Source organism: Lipotes vexillifer, unplaced genomic scaffold (genome assembly GCF_000442215.2).
Source record: "Lipotes vexillifer unplaced genomic scaffold, Lipotes_vexillifer_v1.1 scaffold213, whole genome shotgun sequence".
Classification (NCBI taxonomy): Eukaryota; Metazoa; Chordata; class Mammalia; order Artiodactyla; family Lipotidae; genus Lipotes; species Lipotes vexillifer.
In genome coordinates this window covers 4989115-5017106 of record NW_006780610.1, presented here as the reverse complement: position 1 = coordinate 5017106, position 27992 = coordinate 4989115, and the positions used below count along the sequence as shown (strand labels likewise).

Genomic DNA, 27992 nt, shown 5'->3' with positions numbered 1-27992 from the left:
GCGCTTTTCCTCCTCAGCGGACCTTCTGGGGCCTTTGGTGGGTAAGAAAGAGTCACTTTCATGGGTAGGAAGCAACTTTATTGGGTGATTTACCCTTCTGTATCCAAACCCTATGCCTTGGGTAAGCTAAAGGACAGGCACCCTTGCATTCCAGAAATATGTTCGCCTCAACTCTTGCTAAGGTGCAAGGGTCCTGAGTGGTCCTGGCGGCTGGCTCGATCTCAGGCAATGATCAGCTCAGCTCAGTTTCTCTCCTACCGTCTGCCGTCCTGGGTATATTGCTTCCATGGGATTGAATGTACCTTGACCTCTGGATATTGGCTGATCCTGAGCCCGCCAGTTAGTTACTCAATTCAGGATGAATATGAGGTGGAGGGCTGACCCTCCTTCCTGAAGCAATCGGGGCAGCCCTGGCCTGAGAGAGTTCTCATGGATCCCAATTAGACTTGGCATCCTGCCAAGGGAAGTCACTCATCTGGTGCACGGAAGGGAAAGTGGTACACCGTGTGCACCTCCCGTACATCCAACTTAAGGCTCTGCTTGGCCACTGATGGCGAAGCAGAGGAGACAGATGTCATGGCACATCATGCTGGGCGTCTTTAGAAGGCAAGAACACTAAGTGGCAGAGGAAGACTCTGGGGGTAAGGAGGACGTATCATTCTTAAAAAGCAAACTGTTTCCTTGGTACACATTTCCATATGGGATAAGTCCACACTACATACGGATAGAGGGATGTGCGGAGAACCACAGACACCCACACGCTCTGCGCGGGGCCTGCCTGAGGATTCCCTGTCGCGGCCTTGCTTCCTCTGCCTCTGAGGTGACAGTTCCCAGAGTGCCAGGGAGAGGAGGGCTCTATAAACTGGGCCCCGACTCTTTGAGGCAACTGCCTTTTCCACTTACGCCAAACTCACAAGGCAGAATACATCTGAGAAAGCTCCGAAGTTTTGTGATGATTCACAGGCATCTGTGAGCAGTAGGTCCCCTGGGCAAAGCTGTAATGAAAACGGCAACAGGAGCGCCCTCTTACTGACTCTCAGGCTTGAACCTGTGGCTCCGGATGCTTTGATTGCCATAAAACTAGCAAGAACATGGGAAAGGTCCAATTTAAAAGCCAGAATATATTTTGCTGAAAATATGAATGTGTGTGTGCCTTCCAGAGACTGTGCTCCCTGAGGGAGACCCGCACAGTTCGTTAGGACATAAACAGGAACAAGAGGTAAGGAAGGGCTTCACTTAGTAGAAAACTAGCAGCATCATTTGGCTCCCTGGGGACGTCCCCCAGGGTCCTCATCAAGAAGCCTCTCCATAGGGGGAGGGTCGTGCCTGGTCAGCACAGCTGTAACTCATCCATCATGGCAAGCAAATCATCGCCCTTGCTGGCACTCCGCCTTGGCTGGTCCAAGATCTCAAACTCCCCCATGATCCGAGCCAGCTCTTCGTTCGTCTGCTGGTCCTGTGAGAGAAATGAGAGGTGGAAGGGAATGAGGAGGATGTGTGGGCACCATGGCCTCTTTGTGCAGTTGGTAGTTAATTTTCCCACCACTGTGATGCATTTCAGTTCCTCACCTGTTTGTCAGAATAGGGACTACATTACGTGCGGATTAGAGGGGAGAAGGGAGGGCCTTTGAAGTTCAATGTTATTACAAGACGAGGAGGGGAATAAGAATTGACTTGTGTAATCCCCTGCACACACCTGAGTAGCTTGGATGTTGATAACTTCATAGAATAACTCTTCTGGCCTGGTTAGCGCTGCCTGTCTGCACAAGATGGTAGAGAAATGGGTCAAAGGTTAGGGTTTTCTCCCTGCTAGTGTGGCAAACTGGCCCTTGATAACTTGGCAACCTATTTTTTCTGCCTCACCTTCTGCCCTTTCCATTCAACTTTCTACCCTGTCCCCAACCAGTGCACCCTACACTCCAAGAAGTCCTTTTATGTCTCTGTGCCTTTGCACATACTACTGCCAAGTATGTTTTTCCCCTTCCTCTGCTTGGCAAACTCCAAGACCCAGCTCAGTTGCCACCTCCTTCAATCCGCGGGTGCAAAGTCAGTCGCCGTGTCCTCCACTGGTGTTTATGACATGGCGCTCGAGTGACTTGTGCACGTGTTCATGCTCCTACGACACTGGGAGTGCCTGAGGACAGGTCCCAGGTCTTCCGCTCCATCTGTGGGTCCCCACACGTACCACAGTACCTGCCACTTCAGTGGAGAGGGAAATAGAAGGCAACCCCCATCCCAAATATTTGGTTGCGAGGAGCATCACATGAGATAATGAAGGCAGAGGTGCTCTGTAAACTGTGAAGCGCTGTGTCGGTCTCAGTGAACTGCCACCACTACTGGTTCTGGGGGAGACTGATCCCAAAGATATCATGCTCCGACCTCCTTCTGGTTTAACAGTCTTTTGTTAACATGATTATCTTGACTTCCAATTCTCTCATTGAGTTGTACTTTGCTAAATGAAACATTAGAACTGTTTTTTGAATGAATCCACAAAGTTCAGGCTATTTAATACTGGTGGATTCTTCTTTAACTAGGTTATCGAGTTTGCTGGTATTTCATTTGTGACCTTTACATCTGTGTTTATCAGTGTCATTGGTTTGTAACAGTCATTTTTCGGCTCTTATCACACTTAGGATTTTTATACATTAGGTCTTTAAAGAAACAGGCTGAAAACATACTCTTCCTCTTCGTCAGTGGTGAAGAGATTCAACCGGAATCCTGGCTCAGGGCCACTGGGTTTCTTAATCTCCATGCCTCCTATCAGCCTGGCCAAGAGATTCAGCTCTTCTTTAGCAAGAGGGTTTGGAGCAATGCTTTCCTGCAGGAACAATTTCGTGATGTTTAGCCACATGAAGGAGATCACATTTTCTGCTGAGACCCCAGAGCCCCGGGGTGGTATTATATAACAAGGCAAAACGATAACAGTTTAACTTACTTCTGGGAAGGACTGGGTCCAAATGAAACATAGAAAACAGGCTTAACCAAGAGAGAAATAACCTGTGTCAGAAGCAGAGGGACTCTAACAAGGCACAAACCAGAATTCTCAAGATGAGGGGAAGGCCCCAGGGATCCCCATTCTCCTCAAATTACCTTCCTCCTTGAACGAGAAGACCGTTGCTTCTCCTTCAGGCAATCTAGTTCCCCAGCCTTTACAGGCGGGAGGCTCCAGGTCCAAGGGCACTCATCCCATGGGAGCCACCACACTGCGCTCAGGTGGTGTCCGTGAACAACCCCTCCCCCCGTCCCCCCATCGAATCCCTTCCGTCCTGTGGCTTCCACTCACACTGCCTGGTCCCACTGCAGCCTTCCCCCCTCCTCCTAACCGGCTCTCTGTAACCCAGCCTTTCCCTGCTTTGCCTCTTGAATCAGGCCCCATGTCCCTGCCCGGGCAAATCTCTGACCACTGCTGCTATCACGTTATGATCTAGCCATGTGGGAGAGACGCTGCCTCCCCGCTTCCCCCAACACGCTGCCTCTGGGTGCCTTTGCTCGTGCTGTCACCTGGGTTTGTATGCCTGCTTCTCCCTCTGGGCTATTTAGTATCTTCTTCAGTCTACAGACTCGCTTGAATGTCGCCTCTGCTGAAAAGCCTTCTTGCTCCCTGTCCCCTGCTCCCAACCCCCTGGACAGGACATGTGTTCTGATACAGCTCTTTACTCAGAATGCTCAGCGAGCATCTTCCGTCCTCCGCCGTGTTGTAGGTATTTGTTCCATCACCGTCTTTATAAGCCCCTTCAGGATGCGACTACGTCTAAGCCAGCTCTGTGTCCTGGGAACCCAGCCCATAGACGTAGTTCAGTAAATGTTTACAGAATACCTGAATATTCCATGATTTGTCCTATAGCTAGCTGGTAGCTAGTTCAGTGAAAATTTGTACAACAGAATTCAGAGAACCAAAAACCCCATTTTGAACTTAGCATCCACATCATTACACAGGGAAGCATTGAAAAGGGATGTTTTAAGGATCAGAATACACACAAGTGCTAAACTCAGCAACCACAGACCTCGTAGCACTGGTACAATGCTATTTCACATGTCCTGGTATGCGGTTCCTGCTTAATTATGGTGGGAGCCAAGCTTAAAATTACCTAATTAGCCAGATCACTGGAAGTCTCCATGAGAAACTGTAATTAAAAACCTGTGTGATGGGGACTTCCCTGGTGGTACAGTGGTTAAGAATCCACCTGCCAATGCAGGGGACACGGGTTTGAGCCCTGGTCCGGGAAGATCCCACATGCCGCGGAGCAACTAAGCCTGTGCGCCACAACTACTGAGCCTGTGCTCTAGAGCCCGTGAGCCGCAACCACTGAAGACCGTGTGCCTAGAGCCTGTGCTCCACAACAAGAGAAGCCACCGCAATGAGAAGCCCATGCGCCTCAATGAAGAGTAGACTCCGCTCGCTGCAACTAGAGAAAGCCCGCGCACAGCAACGAAGACCCAACGCAGCCAAAAATAAATAAATAAATAAATAAATAAAATTAAAAACCAAAAAAACCTGTGTACTGGTAAGGCGGAATGGAGAAGACTGCAAACAATGAGGGAAATGTTGTTGGCCAGCTCCGAAATCTAGAGATCCCCCCCTCTCCCCGTCCAGACTCTTGTATCTAGAAATAAGCTATGAAGATAAACAAGGGAGGCAGAAGCTTACCTGTGTCTGTGCAGCTAAGTTCTCTGATGCTCCAGACATATGGGTTTCCACGGGCCGGTTCACACTGTACCTGGTGGCAACAGAAAACCACGAAAACACCGTCCAGCCCTTTTACCCTGACTTCCTTCTAACTCATAAATATAGTGCATAGTTTTTATTTTGAGGCATTTAAAAGTGTCCAGAAAGGTGCTGGGAATACAGAATACAACTAAGTGGGTGTCAACCACTCAAAGTTTGCTTCTTCCCCAAACAAAATATCTGGGAAGCTGTGTGGAAATTTTTTCCCTGGCAAAATAATGTGTATCTCTGAAAAAAACGTGATCGGTACATGAAGGCCAGGCCCTTTTGGATCGCCACTGCAACAGAGGTTTTGGCTAGTTCTCTTGCATGGCTATTTAAAATTATTTATCTTTTCAACTTGTTAAGTTACCTTATGTTGGGAAATCTGAGGTGCCCTTTGGAAACATCGGGGCTCTGCATGCCGTGTATCTAAGGGGAAATTCCTCCAATCGTCAGCAGGGATTTTTCATAGCAGAAGTCAAGCTGGTTTTTTAAGTGAAGGGACCTCCGTTGGACTTGAATTCATTTGGGGAAGGAGGAATTTGCTTACATATTAGTTCCCAGTTTCAGGACTCGGTCTCCATAGAGTTCAAAAGACCCTTCTTTGGGGGCAGCGACATAGCTCCCGCCGTGCTTGAATTCTACCTTCCTCACTTCTTCGCCTTTGTTGTTGAACGTCCTACAATACAAAGTAGGACGTGATGACGTGTTCTCCAAGCTTGGAGAGTCCCGGAGGCTTCTTTAATCTTGGAACTATGGGACCGGAGGGAATGCGCGCACTGCTTCAAGATAAAGATGCTGGTTGATGTAATGATAGTAATATAATAATAATAATAATATTTATTGAGTACATGTTATGTGCCGGGTGCTGCGTAGCACTTTGGAGCATTACAGTATTATCTTATTCATCCTCACAGTAAACATTCAATAGATGAAGAAATAAATCCTGGAGAACTGGGTGGTTTGCTTCAAGTGTCTGCGAGGTGACAAGCTGGGATTAAACCTCACCTCCTCACTGCTGTGCTCAACTGAAGAAAAGGAGGGGCCCCAGCAGGGCTACATTCTACGTGGTGGCCCACGTACTGGTTTCCCAGCACCCCAAACATTGGTCTGACAATTACTGTTGAGAATTCACCTGATGAGTCCGGGAACTTTGGTTCCCCAGGGAAGAGGCCCAGACACTGGCAACACAAAGCGACCGTTGGAATTCTGAACTTTGTCCTTTAGAAATATGGACACCTGGAAAAAAAATACTTACTGTCATTTTTCTTCATATATTTCCATAGACATATGCATTCTGAGGATGGAAAGTGTGTAATGGCTTAAGAATGCTACCTAAGAGAGAAAAACTCACCGTAGCTAACACCTGCAGAGGTGTAGTGTTTTTACACAGAACTTCTTTGGCGCCACACATCAAACCTTCCAGGTGAGTAGTGCTACCCCTGCCTTAATGAGGAGGCTGAGGTTCACAGAGTGAAATGACTTGCCCAAAGAGAACAAAAAGAGACAGGACCAGGATTCAAAAACAAGGTTGACTCCAAATTCCACACCCATTCCTTGGTTCCTTGCAAACTTTCCATACAGCTGTGAGGCTTGAGCTATAAGAACCTCATTATCTCTGTTTTACGGATGAGGAATTGGTGGCTCAGAGGTTAAGACACTTCCTCTAGGCCAGCCAGCTCATAAGGGGCAGGGCTTAGGACTCAAACCCTTGTGTTTCTGACTCCAAGCTCTCAGCTATGTGCTGGACCGGTGGATCCAGCTGGCATTAGAGTCTGAAGGTCTTCTCTGTGCCTGAAAACCCTACGTGATGCTTGCTTCTACTCCTTGCTTTGTGCGCTCTGTATTCAGGTCTTGGGCAGGTTAAATCCCATCAAGATTGTAGCAGTTAATCAATTTTATTGGGGAGTTCCCTGGCTGTCCAGTGGTTAGGACTTGGTGCTTTCACCGCTGTGGCCTGGGTTCAATCCCTGGTCGGGGAACTAAGATCCCGCAAGCTGCACAGCCCCCCCAAAAAAAAAAAAAAAAAAAAAAAATCAGTTTTATTGGAGCTTAGCTTCCTCATCTGTAAAGTGAGGTACATTTGAAGGTCCCTTGAAACTCTAAAATTCTACAAGATGACATTAGTAATATCATCAAGAATAAGCATCTGTTGCATGCAAGGCAGTGAAAGTGCCAAGTGGTAAGGATTTGTATGCTGGCAGTTTGGCCTGCCGATGTTAGACTGCCCAGGCTCACACCTCAGCTGGGCCTCTCCTTGGCTCTGGGTTTTTTGGCAAGTTACACCACCTTTCTCTTTGGTAAACTGGGGATAATAACAGAACCTATTCAATGGGTTAGTTGACCACTATGTCAGATAATGAACAAAAAGCACTTATCACAGAGCCTGACACATAGTAAGTGCTCAATAAGAGATAACTAATATTCTCAGTATCACAGTCTAATTGGGCACAGGACACAGCATAGAATGGAAGAACGACGACACTATAAAACACGATATGCTGAATGGAATATGCAGATGAGCCCACTGAGGAGAACGACCACAGGCAGAGGGGGTGGGTAGGTGCAACTGCAGGTTTGGAGCTGGGCCTGGAGGAGGAAGGTGGGTGTGAAGACACTTCAGAAGCAGAGATGGGCAGGCACAAGGCGTGTTTTGGGGAAAATGTGTACGCTGGGTTGGTTGGAGGGTTTGGCTTTAAGGAATTCTTAACCTTGAGATTCTGTGACCAAGGGATATGAATATAAGCATGGGGAGGGAAAATTTTGAGAGAGAAGTGAGACCATATGTAGGTACTGGACTCGTGTTAGCTAATTCTAACAGGGTTGACTATGTCATAGATCTGACATGTACAAATTTAAGTCAACTGTGTGTTTGACCTGAGAATCTGTCCTTGGCTGGATGGGACTTTGGGGTCTGCCTGCTTGCCCAGCCCCTCTGCTGGCCCTCAGCTGTAGGTGTGACTCTCCCGTGCCCTGTTCCTCTCACTCCACCCTTTTTATTCCGAGGTGATCTCATCTACACCCATACGCCAGTATTCACCTCTGCGCTGATGGCTCCCAGATCTGGAGCTTCCACTCAGTCTTCCCCCCTGGGCATCTGAACCATCTACCCCATTGCCTATTAAACGTGTCCACCTATGGGTTCCATGGGATGCACCTCCAATTCACCCTACTCAGAACAGGGCTCAAGCTGTCTTCCCTAACCTGATCCCAGTGAATGACACCATCAGGTCACCAAGTCAGCAGTCTGAGTCCCCTGCCCACCACCTTCCCATGGCCCTTCAGTCGCCAAGCCCTGCCCACCTGGTGATCACTTCTGTGTCTGGCCCCTCCTCTCTACCCTGCTCCCTAGTGCAGACCTTCATCACCTCCAGCCTGGCCACTGCAGAGCCTCCACACTGGTCTCCCTGCCTCTGCTCTCATCTGTGTTTCATCCATCCTCCACTTTGCTGTTAGAGAGACTCTTCTAAACTCCTATCTGACCGTGTCCCTCTCCTGCTTCACTGGCTCTCTGCTGCCTGGCAGATAATGTCCAGTTGACCCTTGTTCCTCTCCGCAGCCACGCTCCTCCCTGAACCCTGTGTTCTCGCCATACTCGATTGCTTGCAGCTTTCTGGCCCCCTGCGCCAATTACACCAGGTGGTTGCATGCCTGTGCCTTTACTGAGATAGTGTCCTCTTAACCCCTCCTCCTGTTTTCCCACGGTCCCGGTGAAAACCTATTTCTTTTCTTTCGTTCTTTCTTTTTGTGGCCACATCACATGGCTTGTGGGATCTTAGTTCCCCGACCAGGGATCAAATCCGAGCCCACTGCAGTGGAAGCATGGAGTTCTAACCATCGGACAGCCAGGGCCCCCAAACCTATTTCTTTTAAAAGCTATTGGATCCTCTATGAAGACTCCCTGATGCTCTTGGGTAGAGGTGGCCATGGCCCACATTGTGTCCTCTCTCTTCACACTCTTCTGGGTCAGAACCAAACATACCCAAGGTACTGAGTGCACTTTCCCTTCTCTGATGAGGCCCTGAAGGCAGGACCCACGTTTCCTATGGAAAGAGGGAATGAAGGTCACGGAGCTGTGGGGCTGGAGTGCTGGATGAGACATCTCCATGAGCACCCACATTCCACAGGACGACGGTAGGAGTCAGGTGGCCAAGAGGAAGTGAGCCAGGGATGTAAATGCTTGGTGAATGTGGGTGAGTGACTTGGCAGTCGGTTTCAGCAGTGAGGGATGACTGCAGGGCTTCGGATGGTGTAATGGTTGCTGGACTGGCCTTACAAGAAGGCTAAGTTTGTGAGGGCAGGAAAATAATGATCGGAAGGTGACCGGGAGAAGCTGGCAGAATGCTGACCCTGATTCTCACATCCTGCCTGAGGATGAGGGAGAATGAGCGGCCTCCTTCAGGTGGCCAGAAGGCTTCGCATACCGTCTCTCTGCTGTATGCTGAGGATTCCCACATTAACGTCTCCAGCTTGGCGCTCTCCTCTGAGCTCCAGGATTAGGTATTCAACTACCTACTTGACTCTGCTACTTGGAGAACAAATCCAATTTAAATAGAATTGATTATTTTTTTCTACTCAAATACACTTCCCTTCAGTCCTTCCCCCAGTCAGAAAATGGCACCAGCCACTTAGGAGTTTTTCTTTCTTCTTCCCCTCATTCCCCACATCCAATCTCTTAGTAAATCTTACTGGCCCTGCCCTGAAGGTATATTCCATATGTGTCTCCACTGCTAGCACCTAATCCAAGTGCTTTCATTTTTACCTAGATTTTGTAACTGCTGTCCTACCTCTACCCTTGTCCCATCTAATTCATCTTCCAGACACAAATCATGTTACCACTCACCTTAAGATGCTCCAGATCTTTGCTTTACTCTTAGAATAAACTCCTTTACTAGGGTCCAAAGCTAAGTCAACTGGTAGGTAGGTACCAGTTTATTCATGACTGGCATCTCTTCTGATCAGTTACTGCCCATGCTGCACAGGTGGTTAACTTTATTTTAAATATCACCCCTGCCTAGATATGCTCCATCCTCATTGGCTTTCGCTCTGTCCAAGGAGCATATCATGCTTTTTCCTACCTAATGGCATTTGAACTAGCTGTCCCTTCAGGTTAGATGCTCTCCCCTGAGATCTTTGTTATTACACTCTCAACGGAAATATCTGTCCTCAGAAAGGCTGTCCTTGCCTCTATTGACTACGGATGTACTGTCCAGTATGGTAGCTACCAGTTAAGCATGACTATTTAAATTTAAATTAAATCAATAATTCAGTTTCTCTGTCGAACTAGCCATATTTCAAGTACTCAACAACCACATGTGGCTAGTGGCTCTCATATTGGACAGCACAGATACAGAACATTTCCATCACCGACAGGAAGCTCTGTTGGACAGTGCTGGTCTAAGGCAACATCCTGTCCCCGTTGCCTTCTATAACTTTACTGTATATGGCCGCCTTCCTAAGAGTTATCAGAGCCATAACACGATTTACGTGTCCTCCTTGTCTCTACCTACTAGCACGGAACCTCCTCAGGGCAGGGCCTCTGCCTTGTTCACTTCTGTGTCTCAGGACTGAAAACTGCCTGGTGTAGAGTAGGCACTCAATACATATTTGTTAGATGGACTAGTTTTCCAGGGATGAACTATTTCCAAGTGGAGTGGATAATGGAGTGGAGGTGTAAGGACCATGCTGTGAAGAGGCGAAGATGGAGTTATGTTTTCCAACGACTGGAAGAGGGGGAGCGCAGGAAGCAAGTCCATGATAGAAGACGCACGTGTGGGAAGGAGCATTTGGAAGAGGGTGGGTGACCTGAGGGCCCACCTTTTAGAAGGCAACTCTGGAGGGGCTCTGGAGAGCTGAAGGGGGTTGGGACTTGAGATGGTTGTACATAACTGCTCAGGACTCCAAATGGAAGCGGTCTTCGTGCAGCCTCTGGGGCCTGGGGCACAAGTCAGGCCTTGACCATACTAAGGCCACTTCACGTTGTTTTGTGATATCACAGAAAGCTTTGGACATTAGGATGAGGAGTCTTGCATTTGCTTTGGTTAAACAATGAGCAAGGGAGTTTTCAGAGCTGTGTTTTCTTGATTTAGTTAGTTTTGCTAACAAAGTCTAAAAACTATGGAGGTTGTTTTAAGCATAGAGAGAATCTGTATAGGCAATCATAAATTGCAGCTGAGCAGAAATACCATTAAAGACCAGATGTGGAAAAGCAGCCAGATGTTACAGATCAGTGGCTGAGTAATGTCAGGATATGTGATTCCTATTTCTCTTGATGAACATTCTGATGTTTCATTGCCTGCCCATTTAGCAATTAAAGCTTAATATATTTTGTGGTTTAATATATTTTAATGATTTTGTTATAGACATTATTAGGAAAGTCTTTTTATCATAATGAATTTTATCTTGCCAGAATTGAGAAATCAATATGGCTGCTTATATTACTACAGTCCATAAAATAATGTCCAAATATGCAGTCTTGACAACCATATGATGCAGAGTTTTTAATATTTAAAGCAATGCGAAACTTAATCTTATTTGTACTTTCGTATTTTTAATTTTAATTGGTGACTATTAGAGATCTTAATTTATATTGATGTTATTATTGCTCCATCCATAGCAAATGAAATTATTCATGGGGGTTAAAAATAAAATTAGCCTCAGCATTGAAATCTATTTGTCTTTCCCTGCCACAGGAGGGAAATAACAATCAGGTTCTAAGCATATTCTATTTCTTCTTTTTTTGAATTTTATTTTGTGAATATGTTACACGTGCACATATACAAAATTTAAAAGGTTCAAAGGGTGGGAATTCCCTGGTGGTCCAGTGGTTAGAACTCTGTGCTTCCAATGCAGGGGGCACAGGTTCGATCCCTGGCCGGGGAACTAAGATCCCACAAGCCGTGTGCCACGGCACCCCCCCCCAAAAAAAAAAGAAAAAAGGTTCAAAGGGTACACGAGGGAAAGTCAGTCTCTCTTGTATCCCTGTTCTCCATGCAGTTCCCCACTCCCAGGAGCCAACCACTGTGACCAGTTTCCTGTACATCCTGCCAGAAGCATTCTATAGTGTATACATATATACATATATATATATATATATATATATACAAGCAAATACATATATATTACATGTGATGGTTCACTTAATCCTCCTGAAAAACCCTAAATTTGGTACTATCATTTCCATTTTTCAGATGACGAACTAAGGCACCAGGGAAGTAATTTGCCCAAGGTCATGGAGCTGTGCTGTAGGTGGGATTCAAGCACAGGAGTGCCTGACTCCCGAGCCTGGGCTCATTTTGCTGTATCACCCACCCTCCCATACCAGCGTGTTAAATTCTGGGAAGGAACAAAGTCCTGTGCAAGAGAGACAGGCCCCAAATTCAGAAGCTCAGAAATGTGTTTTTCAAAGTTAGGGTGTAGAACTGTCTGGAGGAGGCAGGGTCAACTGGGAGGCAAGAGCCAACAAGAAGTAGGAAGGCCTGAGCTGGGCTGGTGGCGACAGGAATGGAAAGGAGGGCGTGGAGAGTGAAAAGGCAGACTTGATGGGCCATAGAAACAATTAGAAGGTCAGAGAAGGGAAATCAAAGGTGTGATGCTCTGGTTCTGAGCTGAGTGAGTGAGGGAATGGTGGTGCCCTGAAAAGAAACTGGAAGTTGGGCAGGACTTGAATTGTGGAGACTAGTTTAGCTACAGACATTAGGTTGTGGGTATGGGGGAGTGTCTCCCCAAGCGGGTGGAGATGTGGGTCTGGATGGCAGGGCTGGGGCAAGGGTTGGGTAGAGGTTAGATGTAGGAGTCATAGGTGGAAGGGTCAGTCGGCAGCCAAAGTGGGAGGAAAGCGATTCCTCACGAGCAGGGGGCGGGTAGAGGCAGAAGGGGGAAGGTTTGGAGACAGGAGGAGGGGGAGGAAAGAGGGAAAGGCAGAGAGATGGGAGAGGGAAGGGAAGGCCAGGACGGTATGGTGAAGAGTGAAAGGCAGAGAGATGGGAGAGGTAAGGGAAGGCCAGGACGGTATGGTGCCAGGAAACTCCATGAAAGGTGACAGTTTCATGCAGCAGGAGGGCAGCCTCCTGACAGCTCAGACACTGGAGAAGTCAAGATGATAAAGGCTCGAGAAAAGGTTTTGGAACTGAGATCAGGCTGGTGGCCTGGGAAAGCACGGGAAGAAGCCACATTTTAAAGAAACACATAAGGTAACTGGGAGGGAATGGTGGCATCACTGTCTTCCTTGGTCCATTGAAAAACTGCTGAGATTTGCAATGGGCATGGAGCCAAACACCGAGGATGTTGCTAACTGGGCAGAATCCCAGCCTTATCTGCCCTGAAGATTTGCACCCTGTCTCCCCAGGACAGCAGCGGCAGGGTGCTCCCAGGCCGCCCACTCACTCACCCTGATATGCAGGTCCTGGAAGAAGATAAGGAGCGTCTGCCGGATCAGCTGGAACTCCCCCGCAGAGAAGCCCCCGTATATCTGCGGAGGCAAAGCAGATAGAGGCATTCCACTTTCAGAAGTGAGATGGAAAGTGCGGACAGGCGGGGGTGGGTGGGTGCCCAGGGATGGGAGCCAGAGAGCAAGGAGAGGACTCAACTGCTGGGCAGGCGGGGCAGGAGGGCCAGCACTGCGCCCTCGCCTGAGGGACAAGCCCCACGATGGCACACTGAGCAGCGTGCACTTTACCTCCCCTGTTCCCCAAGATTCTATAGAACATCCACCACCAACTCCCTTTCAGAAAAGTTAGGCGAGAACAGCTATGCTCTGTATCATTGCTTCCCCAATTATGAAGGCAACAGTGAGAGGGTATAAGATGATAATGTCTCTTGTGTTTCCAAAATGGATACCTGTAGATTTTGAGAGTTTTCTAGGAGAGGCAGGTTTTGTCATTCCTCACCCTGTTCTCTTTGTCATAGAATCTGCCTGTCCTTAACAGAGGAATGAGAACGAGTACTGGGGCTGAGAGGTGATAAACTGACGATACGCTTACTTCAGTCAGCTGCTGGAAAGTCTCATCCACTTGATGCAGGAGGGTTGGGGAGTCTTGGATGAATCCCTTGATGGCATCTAAATGATTGAAAGTGACCAGCAACACATCCTTGGGACGAGGACACAGCAATACTTGATATTTGAAAGCCATTGTCATCAGGTCATAGAGCTGCCAACCCATACGTGAATAAAAGAAATAGGACCATAAAGGCAGACATCAGAACCTCAAACAATGATTCAGTCGGCACTTACCGGAAACCAATTCTGGGCTTATCATGCAGCTCAGTGACCATATCTAGTCATCACTCAAACCAAGACACTGTTGAGAGTAAAAAGGGGGTGATAGTAATAATTAAGCTGGGACAACAGGAGTAAACCAGGATATTCCTGGGCAAACCAGGATTTCTGGCCAGCTTACATGTATTGTTGATGGACTACACATGAAACAGTATGGGCAGCTGGGGGGCCCTGGACAAGGTGCTGGACATGGAGAATGAAAACCCAAATTCAAGCCCTCCTTGCTGCTGACTTGTTGGATGGCCCTGGCCAAGTCTCTTCACCTCTCTAAGCCTGAGTTTTCTCATGCGTAAAAAATATTCCTGGGACTCCCCTGGTGGTCCAGTGATTAAGAATCCTCCTTCCAATGCAGGGCACGCGGGTTTGATCCCTGGTTGGGGAACTAAGATCCCACATGCCACAGGGCAACTAAGCCTGCACGCCAGATCTACTGAGTCCATGCACTCTAGAGCCCATGTGCCACAACTAGAGAGCCCTGCGCCACAACTACTGAGCCTGCGTGCCACAACTACTGAGCCCATGCGCTCTGGAGCCTGCGCGTCACAACTAGAGAGCCCATGTGCTGCAACTGCCGAGCCCGTGTGCTCTGGAGCCTGCACGCCACAACCAGAGAGCCCGGCACTGCAACTACTGAGCCCGCACGCTCTGGAGCCCGCACGCTCTGGAGCCCGCGCACTGCAACTGCTGAGCTCGTGCGCTCTAGAGCCCGAGTGCCACAACTAGAGAGGAGCCTGTGTGCTGCAATGAAGATCCTACATGCCGCAACTAAGACCCGATACAGCCAAATACATAAATAAATATTAAAAAAAACCTCCCTAATTTCCCAACATTGCGGAACAGCTGAGATGAGTAAATGAGAAAACACATGTGAAAGTGGCAAGAATGAAGTTCCACGACTGTATGAGATGAAAAACGGAACTTAGTAAGAGATCAACAAGCCCCAAGTGCGGTATGACCACCCATGAAGATCACAGGTGAGACACTGGTGAGGACCAAAGTGGTCACGACAGGCTTTGTGGAAGAGCCGGGCCCGCTACAGACTCAAGGCAAGGCTCCCGCTGGCTGAGGGAGGGGAGAGGCGTTCTAGTGGAGGAGACCAGCATGTGTGGGGTCTGGAGGCAGAGCCACAGCCACGCTATTTTCCCGGGAGAAAGGCTAGAGCAGCCTGACTGGAGGGGATGGTTTGTGTTCGGGGTGGTGGGAAATAAAGGTGGGTACGGCAAGGTTGGAATGTTAGAGGTTTTAAAAGATGGACAAGGTAATCTAGACTAGATGCGGTAGGAATTAGGGGGCTACTGAAATGCTCTGTGCTGATGTGATAAAAGTAGTAATTAAGTGAGATTGGTGACTCTGGCCATGATGAGATGCGAGAGAAGGGAGAGACTGGAGTGGGGAGGATTAGCTGGTGCCTGGCTCCTAAGAGGGTGGCAATAACATCTACTGACTGTATGAATGAAAAGAATTTTGTTGCAGTGACCCAGATGGAAGGCCTGGAATAAAGATGGTGGGGATGGATAAGGAAGGGAAAAGAAGAGCATGTGACACTCAGGAGGAAAAAGCTGTCAGTACGTGGTGCTCGCCTGACTGGATTCGGGAGACCATCTGAGGGCTGTCCAAAAGGACCACAGCATTTCCAACTTAGTGCCTGGGAGATACATGATGCTACGACGGAGGCAGGGGAGTCTGGGAGAGAAGGTATGGACACATCTGAGGTGGGCTTGGGAATTAAACTACAGCCACCTGAGTGCTGTGCGAGCACGTGGATACGCGTGGCCTCAACTGATCCCCTTTAATTTCACAAGAACTCTATGAGGTACGTATTATCCCGAGTTTAAAAATGAAGAAGTCTGCCTAATTTCACAATAGCTGGTGCTTAGTAGCAGGGGTGAGATTTGAAACTAAAGACGGTCAGATCCTGAAGCACGTGCTAGAACCCTCTACACGATCCCCTTTCTCCAACATGCAGGTAAACATCTTGCTTAGAAGGTGGCATACAGCAGGAGCAGCCTGGTGTGTGTGTGTGTGTGTGTGTGTGTGTGTGTGTGTGTGTGTGTGTGTGTGTGTGTGTGTGCGCACACACGCAGGTGTGTCTGATACTAGAGATGTAGATTTAAGACTCTCCGTCATCATCATCAAATATTAAGTACCTGGGACGTCCCTGGTGGTGCACTGGTTAAGAATCCACCTGCCAATACAGGGGACATGGGTTCGATCGCTGGTCCAGGAAGATCCCTCATGCCGCGGACCAACTAAGACTGTGAGTCACAACTGCTGAAGCCTGTGCGCCTAGAGCCCGTGCTTTGCGACAAGAGAAGCCACCGCAGTGAGAAGCCTGCACACCGCAATGAAGAGGAGCCCCTGCTCGCCGCATCTAGAGAAAGCCCGCACTCAGCAACGAAGACTCAACGCAGCCATAAATAAACAAATAAATAAATTTATAAAAACCAAAAAACGTTAGGTACCTGTTGTGTACAGGGCACTGTGCTAGGAATAAAGGATAAAACCAGGTATAGGATGAACAAATGAAAGTTCAGATGAATTATTCAGTCAATTGCATCTCAGAGCTATTGGTAGAAAGAAGACTTGAACCCAGGTGTTTTTATTCCAAGTTCTGTGTCTTTTCTCAGTGGAAACCTAAACTTTCTTAAAGGCAGAGTGAGAGGAACAAGCAGAGAAGAGAAGATACCGAACATTTATCGAACATCTATGTGCTAGGCCTTCTTGTGTCGTTATAGCTATGTTTCTCACTTAATCTTCCCACTAACTGATGAAGTAGCTGTTATTATCCCCATTTTATAGATGAGAAAACGGAGGCTCAGGGAAAGAAAGAAACTTTCTAAAGGTAAGTGGCAGAAGGTAAGAGGGCATAGTTAAAGGCAGTCTGTCTCTCTGAGGTTTCCAGGTACCAGCAATGAGACAGTGTTGATTTTTGCACACCTGGCACCCACTGTCAGTCCTCATGATTTATAAAAATTCACATAATGGGGCTTCCCTGGTGGCGCAGTGGTTGAGAGTCTGCCTGCCGATGCAGCGGACATGGGTTCGTGCCCCGGTCCGGGAAGATCCCACATGCCGGGGCGGCTGGGCCAGTGAGCCATGGCCGCTGAGCCTGCGCGTCCGGAGCCTGTGCTCCGCAACGGGAGAGGCCACAACAGTGAGAGGCCCGCGGACCGCAGGAAAAAAAAAAATTCACATCATGAAGAGACTTGAAAAGGAATTATTATTATCATTATTTAAAAAACTAACTGAAGTCCATGTATTATTCAGATTTTATTAGTTTACCCTAATGTCTTATTTCTGTTCCAGGATCGCATATTATATTTAGTCATCATGTCTCCTTAGGCTCCTTTTGGCTGTGACAGTTTCTCTGGCTTTCCTTGTTTTTGGTGGCCTTGACAGCTTTGATGACTGGTCAGGTATTTTGTAACATGACCCCCGAATGGTATTTGTCTGATGTTTTTTTCATGATCAGCCTGGGGTTGTGGGTTTTTGGGAGGAAGATCACAGAGGCAAAGTGTTATCCTCATCACATCATATCAGGGTACCACCACATGGCTTATCACTGTTGATGTTATCACCTGCTTGAGGTAATATTTGCCATGTTTTTCCACTGAGAAGTTAGCTGTTTTGCCCCTCCTGTCCATACTGTCTTCTTTGGAAGGAAGTCACCAAGTGCAGCCACATTCAAGCAGTGGGGAGTTATGCTCTCTGTTCCTGAGGGCAGAGTATCTATATAAGTGTTTGGAATTCTTAGGAACAGGAGATTTATCTCTTCTCTGCCATTATTTATTTGGAATTATTCCTTTTAAAATCAGAGTGCCCAAAAATTGGTTTCGCAAAGAAACAGATATGTATATATTACAAATATTGGGTTGGCCAAAAAGTTCGTTTGGGTTTTTCCATAAGATGTTACGGAAAAACCCAAACGAACTTTTTGGCCAACCCAATAAAGACTGAGCAGTTTTGAATTTGCTTTAAAAAAAAAAATGCCTGGTTTGCAGAGCTGAGCTTTGTTAAGGAAGAAGCAGAATTAAAGCTTTTAGGGTTGGGTGCTTGTATTGGGTTAAGGTGTTCCTAAACATGGACATGCAAATCAGCACACTCTTTGGGTGACATAATGGAATAAACAACACAGGGGTTGGTGCAGATGACTTCTGAGGTCCTTCCCAACTTGAAACTCAAGAACAACCCATGTTCACACGTGCCTGTCTTTTGCCGGGCACCACTGCATGCGTCATCTCATTTGATTCCAGTCTGTGATCATCTACAAGAAATGCAGCCCAGGGGACAGAGGCAGCTGTCTGCTCACCTTATCCATGCTGGCCTGGTTTAGTCTCATGATGGAGGCGTGAGCCAGGCGGTCATAGACTGTCCTCAGGGCCTTTTTGGAGTAGAGCTCTTGGGGTTTGAACAATTCCTCCATAAACTTTCGATTGAACATGGTTGAGATGATGTCATTCAGAACTGTAGAGACAAGAGAAGATGCAGCTGAGCAAGGTACTGGCGGAAGCTTTATTCAGGAAATGCTCCCTGTGGACGAATGGAATGGAGGAGCTGGGCCTATGTAGAGTGGGGATGTGGATGTGTTTGGTGAGATCTGCTCCCTGGGGAGAAACCACACAGGTGTCCCAGTAGAAAGCAGGGTCAGGAGTGCTTTATGAGACCATCTCAGGGAAAACATACATGTGACAATGTACAAATATGCTGTGCTTCAATGGTTACAAACCACTTTTACATACATTATCTCACGTGGTGCTAGGGGATAAGTTTCTTCTTTCTTTAAAATAGATTCCTATTAGAATCTTTAAAAAAGATTCTTTTCGATTAGAGCTCTACCTTAAAATGATAAACAGCATCATGCTGTTTTGTTTGTTTGTTTAGCAAGTCTATAACATTTTTACTTAAATTTAAATTTTATAAAAATGGGACCTATAATGGTAATTGACTCTTTTATTTTTGCAAAACAGTTTACAAAAATAGACAAGTCTACCCACTGGTTAGAGATGAAAACTTTTCTAATGTTTCTATAAGATGTGTACTTCAGATAAACACCATTTTAGGATGCCTTAATTTCTATATATGATCTATAATATTGATATTATACTGTAGTGATATATCTCATACTGTTGTTCAGATGGAAAATGTCCATATGGTGAGAATAAAAGGTCCTAAGGCATGTGCAAACCAAAGTTTCTATGATTCTAGTTTTTCATTCACTCATTCATTTAGATATTTTGTGCTAATCAAATAACATTAGTTGAGGGCTAGGAAAACCCTTTGGTACAAGAAATAAGAACAGGTATGGTTGAACACAGATTATTCTTAATTAAGCCAGATATATTCCTGCCTAAAGGTGAGTGTATATGGATGCTGAGACTATACATTCATAGTAATTAAAATTTGAAAGAAAACTGGTTACTTAACATAATTATACAAAATCAATGATCAAACGTGGGTGATTATTGCTGAAAGATACAGACGCCTCTTTCTCTTGCCACACAGAGGACACACCAGGTGACTGGCTGTGGCCTTGTATCTTAGAGAGTGAAGGCAACGTCATGATTTCGGGCACCCTCTCAACCTGTAAGTAACTGATAGACGTACACTGAGGGCTCAGGCCAGCATTTTAAAGTATCTCAAAGAGCAGTTTTGGGGAGAAGCAGGGAGCTGAGGGCTAGTCGTACTTAAATCTTAAATGGAAGGGTTACAGAGAGAGGGGAGAGGGGGAAGAGAAACACCTCCCTCCCCACTCCCCCCGCCAAGACACAAAAGAACGAACTGACTCTGACTCCTTCCAGAAGTGTTGAACTCACACTTGACCTTTGGATTTTACTCTATACTCCATCCCATTAGTGAGGAAGAATCAGATCCATTACCAACACAGGGCATCCCTCACAATGGACAGTTCCAACCCAGGGCAGCTTACCCTCGATGTGCACTAACATTTCCCCATTGTCTCCCTAGAGACAGACGAACTCTTCTGGGTTTGCCTCAAGCACAGCCTTTTGCCTTTGACCTAACCAAGCAAGTACTTGCAATAAATTGGGCTTTCTGACATTATTCTTACCACAGCCTATATAACATGTAGAATTTGCAAGGAAACAGCTACAACTGGAAAGACACATATAAAGCCTCAGAAGAGAGAATCTGAAGAATTTTCCATAGGTGTATGTAGGCCAGGGAGGAGTGCCAAAGAGGAAGAATTCAAGTTAAAGAATCACACCAGCTCTGATTATGTTCATGCTTACAAAGAGCTCCCATTCACCTAGGGGCTGAAATATGTCCCTAGAGTCTTTGAGCCTTTAGCAGAATCTAGGAAAATAGCTTAGACTCAAATAAACCAGCTCTAAAGGAAAGAAAATCCCAAGGTGATTGTTAGCCACTCTGGCAAAGTGAAAAGCAAAATGAAGCCTTTCCCCTGGGGGAAGTGAACAAGCTATGTATCACCATGGCTCATTGCACGAGAACTTCCAGAAAGTTCTGCTGGAAAGAGAGTACAACAGGCCCTGTCCCTGTGGGCAGAGCAGTGAACACAAATGTCCCCAAGAGGAAATGGCAGTTTTACTGTTGGGCCCTGGCACCCAGAGCGCCCACCTTTCACTTAATTCTTTGGGGGCACAAATGAACATGCTGATATCTCACAGTGTGCTTCACCTGGCACTTGGTTGATGGAGGCCTGCTGAGTACCAGACACCGAGATGAACAGCAGGGCACAAAGAGGAAGTAAACTCTGTCCTTGCCCAAGAGTAGCAGCCTGCACCGTATTCAAGTTAAACCTGAGAAATAGTTTTAACCTGATCTGTCAGTTGGTGCTGGTGTTAGTTTCTGGCACTCTCACGAGCTCTGCACACTTTCATGAGGCAGGAATGTGCTAGCAGCCAGATTTCATCAGGAGACTAAAGCCAGGGAGTGGGGTGGTTTTTCACAGGTGCACTGGAAGTGTCAATAACTGAGTTCTTAACATAACAGGCTTCTAATACCGGGGTCAGATTATGAAGTCAGGTCCTGCTTATTATTTTTGGACGCTTAAGTTAAGATAAATTCCAGTGATTCAATTACTTACACGAAGCGTCTTCAAAATCCATACTTCTCACCTGAAGTTCTGCCGTGCGTCGAGAGGTGGGCCAAAAATTGCTCAAGAGAAGTGGTGAAAGATGGTTGTGAAATATCATAAAAGAGTATCAACCACTTCGATTGGGCCTTTCTTCGAGCCTGGTCTGATGAAATAATTCTCTTGATGAAAGCAACTGAGTTTTTATCAGCTACCTCTGCTGTAAATTCTATTGTTTATGGGAACATACAACTTGGAACCAAGGGTAAAACAGAGAAGCTGCTACTTCTGCATGATTACCATGTTTTGAAGCCTTATTATGTTCCAAGTACTGGGCTTAGAACTTTCCATGCATTATCTCATTTAAACCCCAGGACAACTCTGAATTATTATCCAATTCTGTCAAGGGGGAAAACTGAGCCTTAGAAAGGTTAAAGCCCAAGATCACACAGCAGACGGTGGACTTGAAATTAGAATGGGGTTGTTTGATTTTAATGCTTGTGCTCTTAAATATTATATACATTATCTCCTCAGCATACTTGGTGTGGGGAGAGCACTTAAAACATCGAGGACGTTGGCTATGACGTGCATAAACTATACCCAAATGTCAAATGATGGAAGATATTCGTGACAGTTAAAGGTGAGAAAGGCTAAGGTTTTATTCTGAGGAATCGACAACTTTTTCAGGTTTGCTGCTAGCTGTAGGTGAAGAGGAAACTGAAGATTTGGCATGATAAGGCCATAGTGCGTGCGTGTCATGCCTTTTGCACACAATCCTGGCGGCCGTGCAGCCATAGGCTTCCATTTTTCTCGGTTGTTCAACAGATATCTCCATGTGCTAAGCAGAACAGCTCTTAGGCTACACGATGCTATCACAGAATTGTTTTAAGGATGACTAAATAGGACAGCCTATCCAGAAATATAGCTACTGCTCCAGCTATCCTTGCAAGGCTTGGAACTGATGAAAAGGGACAAATACCTCAGGTGCAATACGGTCCTTTGACCAATGTTTCCTTGGTTTTCAGCTTCCACTCTGTATTTATTTAAGTAAAAGATTCAAATGTATAACCGATGTCTCAGCTAAAGAGAAACTCACACCTATTCTTTTATTTGGAAATATTTAGAGTGGTCCCACTTTAAGCCCCGCTGACGAAGGACTGGGTGAACATGTGGATGCAGACTGAATACATGCAGCCCCGAAATAGCATACCTCGTTTTCTGTCCACCTCTGTCCATTCATCTACATGAAGCATATAAAAAGAAAACACCAGTTCATGAAGCAAGAACGTTATTTTCAATGAGGCTTTAAAAATACCAATTCCAATTACCTGGCTTATGAAATTTTATTTTTCATGTTTGCATTAATGTTTAATGCAAATGCTCTGCCTTCCATTTGAAACTCTTAAAAGGATGATGGTTAAACAACAAGCTCCAAAAAAGCCCTAGGGAGGCTGTTATCTTACAAAGGGTGGCTCAGGAGGACTATAGCTACCCTGGGGTTTATCTTGAAAGGCTCAAGAAGTCATCCCCTCTAACACTCTGAAAATACACATCATTCAATACAAGGCTTTTAAAAACACTAACTTCCACAAGGAAGAATAACCCCAAGAACAGGGAGAGAAAGGATTTTCTTTCTTCGCAACCAGATTTTCTTATTACTGTAAGATTTCGCTTTCTAGAGTACAGACAGAACCGCTCAAATGAAAAAACTTGAAACGTGAATTAATAGGGAAAAAAGTCTATTTGTTTCTGATTTACTTTTCATAGAGAGAGGCATGACTTCCATGTAAAAAGAGGGAAATAACGATGGGACCACTGTACAGAAAGCTCCTGAGGACAAAGGTAGTCAGGGAGATGCCAAGAAGAGACCAATTAAGGAAAAATGTACTTGGCTAGAGAAATCTGTGAGAATCAAGACCCTTTATGATTGAGACCTGGCTCTACCACTTACTAGCTAGATAACTTCAAACAGCTTGTTTAACCTCAGTTTCTTCATCTGTGAAAGGGGGATGATAACTGCACCTACCTTGTAGGGTTGTTGTGGGGATGAAACAGACACATCAGGCACTTAGCTGGCTTCTCTCCTAATTCTGCTTTCTCTACTGCAGAACTTTGGACACCACCCATAAAGGATGGTGATTTTTTTTTTTCCTTAATTTTTTGGGAGAGATTACAATCTAGAGAAACCACCCACAGATAAACAGAGTTCTACACACATCCACATTTCAAAAACATTTTGTATTTTGGTGTAGTTTGGAAACATTTGCACTAGATTGTTTGGGAGGTGATTTCTGAGGTTGTAAGCAAAGCATATATGTGCCTTCAGTACACAATACCAACAGCTTCGAAGAGATTGGCCTGAAAGCACAGCCAGTGCCATGTCCTAACTAACTGCAAAGGGTTCCCACTGCAATGTCAGACTCCTCTGGGAAAATTCATCATCTTTCTCCCACAAGAGTCACAGGGTTTAGGAGAGAAAACACTGGGGAAGCAGCACCACGAGTCTGGCCTTCTTAAAGCAGATGCTGGCTTCCTTGGCATAATGTCCGCATCTTCTATCATTTCGTGGCATTTATTTTACAGGTGGTCTTGCCTGATAGGCTCGTGGGAATTCAGAGAGATAGAGCTGCAACCCTCTTGAAGGTGTGTTTGGGAACAGAGGGGCTGCCAGGGGCTCACCTACGCTAAGGGACAGTGATTACCTGCTGCTGACAAAACAGAGCTGGTGAACACATGCCCAGGGCTACCAGGCACTCCTGCAGGCAGTGACAATCAGCTCCAGCAGAGGTCTCTGTCGTGCTATGTGCTCCTGGCCTGCTTCCTCCTGAGGATCTGGGGAAGGTAAAGGATGCCCTGTTTTTCTATTATTTCTCCAGATGACTTGTTTGTGACAATTCCACTTTACGTATATTTTGAGTGGGAGGTAGGCCCAAGGATATCCAGAGCTGCCTGTTAAATTGGAACTAGAAAAATAAAAACAGAACCTCACAGCATTTGGTTGCTCAGTACTACACTGTGATCTGCGCATCTTGGGAAAATCACGTAATGGCCCCATGCCTCAGTTTCCCCTTGTCAGCTGAGGAACGTAGACAAAATGTAAGAGGGTCTTACTGATGAGTATCTTTAAGAGGGTGGGAGTGAGGCAAAGGCAGCTTTTATTATTCTCGTGATTGCTTAAACATGGGACCGCATTCAATATGCAACACTCAAAAGTTGCCCCACAGAGAGAGCACTTCCTTTCTGTTGAATTCTAAACTAGAGGCTGCACTGTGGGGAAAAACTGCAAGATCTGCACTGGCCTTGTGGGAGCAGGATGGCCTCCAGGAGACCAATTAGTTGTATAAGGCAGTGAAAACATCTAGAAGAAATACGATTTCCATTCAAATCTTCAGTGAGGACTAGTTTACCGTGTCTGGTGTTTTATAGGCCTCTGTGCAGGGGCATCTGTCACAGAGGCCCCTGCTCCTGCAGCTACACCAACTCTAAGTGGTGGAAGAGATGAGTGTTTCTCGATGTTTTGAATCCTGCACTCTCTGCCCTGCTTTCTCGCTCTGTCTTCTGCAGGTCCTCATCCACCAACTACTTTCTGTCATTTCTTTTATAAAATCAGTGGTTATACTGTTTTTTTTTTCCAAACCTCTCTGTCTCCTCCCAATCTTCCAGTCCCCTCCCCACCCCACTCCCCCCACAAAGATTCTGACACAGTCCCCTCGGGTATGGAAGTACAGGGCAGCAGTCAAGGATACAGGTGAAGAGAATGAGCTCTGGAGTCTGATGACCTGGGTGCAAATCCTTTACTCTTCCTCTTACCAGCTATGTAACCCTGGGCAAATTAGCCTACTTAATAGTCCTGGGGACAGGACTATTACCTATATGATAAGATAGTTGTGGGGATTAAGATGCTCAGAGACATCTATGGTACATGGTAAGTGCTTAATAAATGTTTGTTGGGGCTTCCCTGGTGGCACAGTGGTTAAGAATCCGCCTGCCAATGCAGGGGACACCGGTTCGAGCCCTGGTCCGGGAAGATCCCACATGCGGCGGAGCAACTAAGCCCTTGTGCCACAACTACTGAGCCCATGTGCCACAACTACTGAAGCCTGTGCGCCTAGAGCCCATGCTCTGCAACAAGAGAAGCCACCGCGATGAGAAGCCTGCGCACCACAACAAAGAGTAGCCCCCGCTCAACACAACTAGAGAAAGCCCCCATGCAGCAACGAAGCCCCAATGAGGTCAAATAAATAAAATAAACAAATTAAAAAAAATGTTTGTTGTTGTTGTATTAGGAAGACATATCCCCCAGTTTAGAGTCAGATACTGGACAGACTGATCAGAAGCCCTACCTCCGGTGAATGTGCAGAAGGGCTGCATCAGGCTCCACCCAGCATCTCACATGGCATCTGACACTCAACCCAACTGTGGAAGGAATGAGTGTGTGAAGGTGAATTACGAAAGGAGGCTGAAACTCCCTGAAGCTGTATCTAGCAAACCCAGAAGGACTGCAGCTCCTGAACACAAAGGAAGCCAGTACCCTAGTATTCACAGGGTCTTGCCCAGACTGCCTCCTGAAAGACCGCATCTGCTACTCATTGGGTTAAACGTGTTAAATACATGACCTCATTCGATCGTTACAAATTCATGGTAAGGTGCATATTATTATCCCCCTTTTATGGAGAAAGAAACAGGCTTATAGAGGTTACACTCCAAGGTCACACAACTAGTTAAATGGCAAAACTGGAATTGGGACCCATATCTGTATGACTCCAGAGAGCATGCTCTTAATTGCTAATTTCCACTGCCTTCCAAGATGCAGACTACCAGTTCAAGAACTGCCTGTCAGCTCACTAGTGCCAAGAGCCCAGATGAAATCACATAACATAGCACCAAGGAAGACAGAACCCTTTTGAGGGAGAAATGGCAATGTCATACAAAAGAGCAGTTCAACAAACATTTACTGAGCACTGATTTATTCTGTTGTAGGCATTATGCTAGGTGCTGGAATACAAAGATGAATAAGACAATCACATGGGGGAGACGGACGCATATACAGACCATTTCAGTATAATGTGGCCAGCGATAAGGTGGAGAGGGACGCACTGGGGTGCTATGGGAGTATGCGCAGGCCCTTTGCCATGCAGAGATGAGAGGGAGATGGTTCTTAAGCTGAATAATGCAGGATGCAAGCGGATAACTAGCATGGAAATGGGAGGGGTGGGGTAGAATGGGAATTACTAGCATGCAAACACGAATGAACATGCTTTAAATGGAGACCTACAAGCAGTTTGGTATTAAGATACACAGTAGGAGGCAGGCAGTGGTGAAGGGTGGGACTGCAGAGGTGGACAGAGGTCAGATCAGGAAGGGCCCTGAGATGTCCTGCCAAGGACTTGGCCTCCATCCAGACAGCAGTGGAAAGCTGACAAAGGGTTTCAGGTACCAGGAAGTATGGACGGATCTGCAGTTTAGAAAGCTCACGGGCAGCAGTGTACAGAATGAATGGAGGTATGCTATAGGGAGTTCTTTTATCTCTTTATCCATGGACTTGGACTCAGTTACACAGATACAGTAGTGAATATCTGAATATGTATGCTTCACATCTGAATTTGTATGTTTAACATCAATGGAGCATACAGAGACTGCTGGATAGAATAAATGTTTTAACCAGCGGCTATGTCAGTTACCTTTATACCAACTTTTCTTCCTCTACCTTGAAATATAATATCTCCTTCATAGTTAATCCAGGAAACTTGGTGAAAACAGTTGTTGGTTGAGAAGAGGGGGAAAAAGGGAGAGAAAAGGGGTGGCAGAGAGTTCTGGGTGGCCCTTCCTCTGGGGTTAGATGTGCTGTGCACAGGAGGCACATTTTGCACTTCAGAAGCTCTCATATCATTACTTCCACAATTGCATTCTCTCCAAACAATTGTGAAGGGAAAAGATTTACAACTTGAAAAAAAAAAAAAAAAAAAAAAAAGGGGGGGGGGGCCTTCCGGGGGGGCGGGGTGGTGGGCCCCCCCCCTGCCGATGCAGGGGACACGGGTTCGTGCCCCGGTCCGGGAAGATCCCACGTGCCGCGGAGCAGCTGGGCCTGTGAGCCATGGCCGCTGAGCCTGCGCGTCCGGAGCCTGTGCTCCGCAACGGGAGAGGCCGCAGCAGTGAGAGGCCCGCGTACTGCAAAAAAAAAAAAAAAAAAAAAAAAAAAGATTTACAACTTGTCTTCTATTTTCTTATTTATCTATGTTACTTCAGAACCTCACCTTTCGAGAAATAGCTTCTGAACTTAGCAAGACTGGCCTCCAGTTTATGAAGGAGGATAGCACACAGAGGAATGGAGGCTCAGAAGCTTCCCTGGGGGGAAAGAGGATGCTCGGACTAGCAGAGTGTGTCGCCAGGTGGTGGGCTACTGGGACTCCCACATTGGGGAGGGACCGGTTGTCAAGAGAGATTGGGAAATCATCTCCAATTTAAGGGGATGAGTAAATGGCGGGGAGGGGGCGGTCAGGTTCCCTAATAATATCCAACGCGGGTATTAAATCCCTCCGCGGTTAAACGATCTTTTGGGGACTTTGCTCATGAGGGCTCTGCCTGGATGGGGCTGTGGGTTGTGAAAGAGGTCCATGGCTACGAGAGAGCAGGGTGCAGGGGTGTTGGTCAGTCTGTAAAGGGGCCTGGCTGGGGAGCTCTGGCTGCGAGAGCAGGGGCGGGGTCTGGCTGTGCGGGCCTGGTCCCTCTCACCTTTTCGGGCCTTGTCTCCCGGGATGTTCTGGGCTCGCAGCCGCTGATCCAGGATGTAAAGCATCTCCCCACCCAGGTTCAAGAAGAGCAGCGGTAGCGTCCGCACCGACATGGTGTCGGAAGCGAACGCAGCTGGTACAGAGCCCGGAGGTTTGGTAGCCAGAGGCCTGGAGGCCCGTCAGACGCGTCCTTGAAGCCCGGTTGCTAGGCAACACGGCGGCCGG

At 46.7% G+C, this 27992-nt stretch overlaps 1 protein-coding gene and 1 non-coding gene across 3 annotated transcripts; one reads left to right on the top strand and one right to left on the bottom strand.

Moving 5' to 3' along the window:
* Nucleotides 1-1101: 1101 nt before the first annotated feature.
* OSCP1 (organic solute carrier partner 1) lies at nt 1102-27992 on the bottom strand. 2 transcript variants are annotated; one of them, XM_007453813.1, is made up of 10 exons: nt 27769-27992; nt 18295-18449; nt 13690-13857; nt 13098-13178; nt 5844-5947; nt 5259-5387; nt 4649-4718; nt 2679-2818; nt 1697-1760; nt 1102-1456 (listed from the first exon to the last, which is right to left on the bottom strand). In XM_007453813.1, the coding sequence occupies exons 1-10, from the start codon at nt 27878-27880 to the stop codon at nt 1331-1333; spliced, it is 1149 nt and encodes a 382-aa protein (XP_007453875.1). In that variant the 5' UTR covers nt 27881-27992; the 3' UTR covers nt 1102-1330. The 2 variants fall into 2 exon arrangements, with proteins under 2 accessions (XP_007453875.1, XP_007453876.1); XM_007453814.1 differs by lacking the exon at nt 1697-1760 and adding an exon at nt 22247-22276 and having other exon boundaries at nt 1110-1375; nt 27769-27958.
* Nucleotides 11518-11590, top strand: TRNAG-UCC (transfer RNA glycine (anticodon UCC)). The gene has a single exon. It is a non-coding gene; the product is annotated as a tRNA-Gly (tRNA).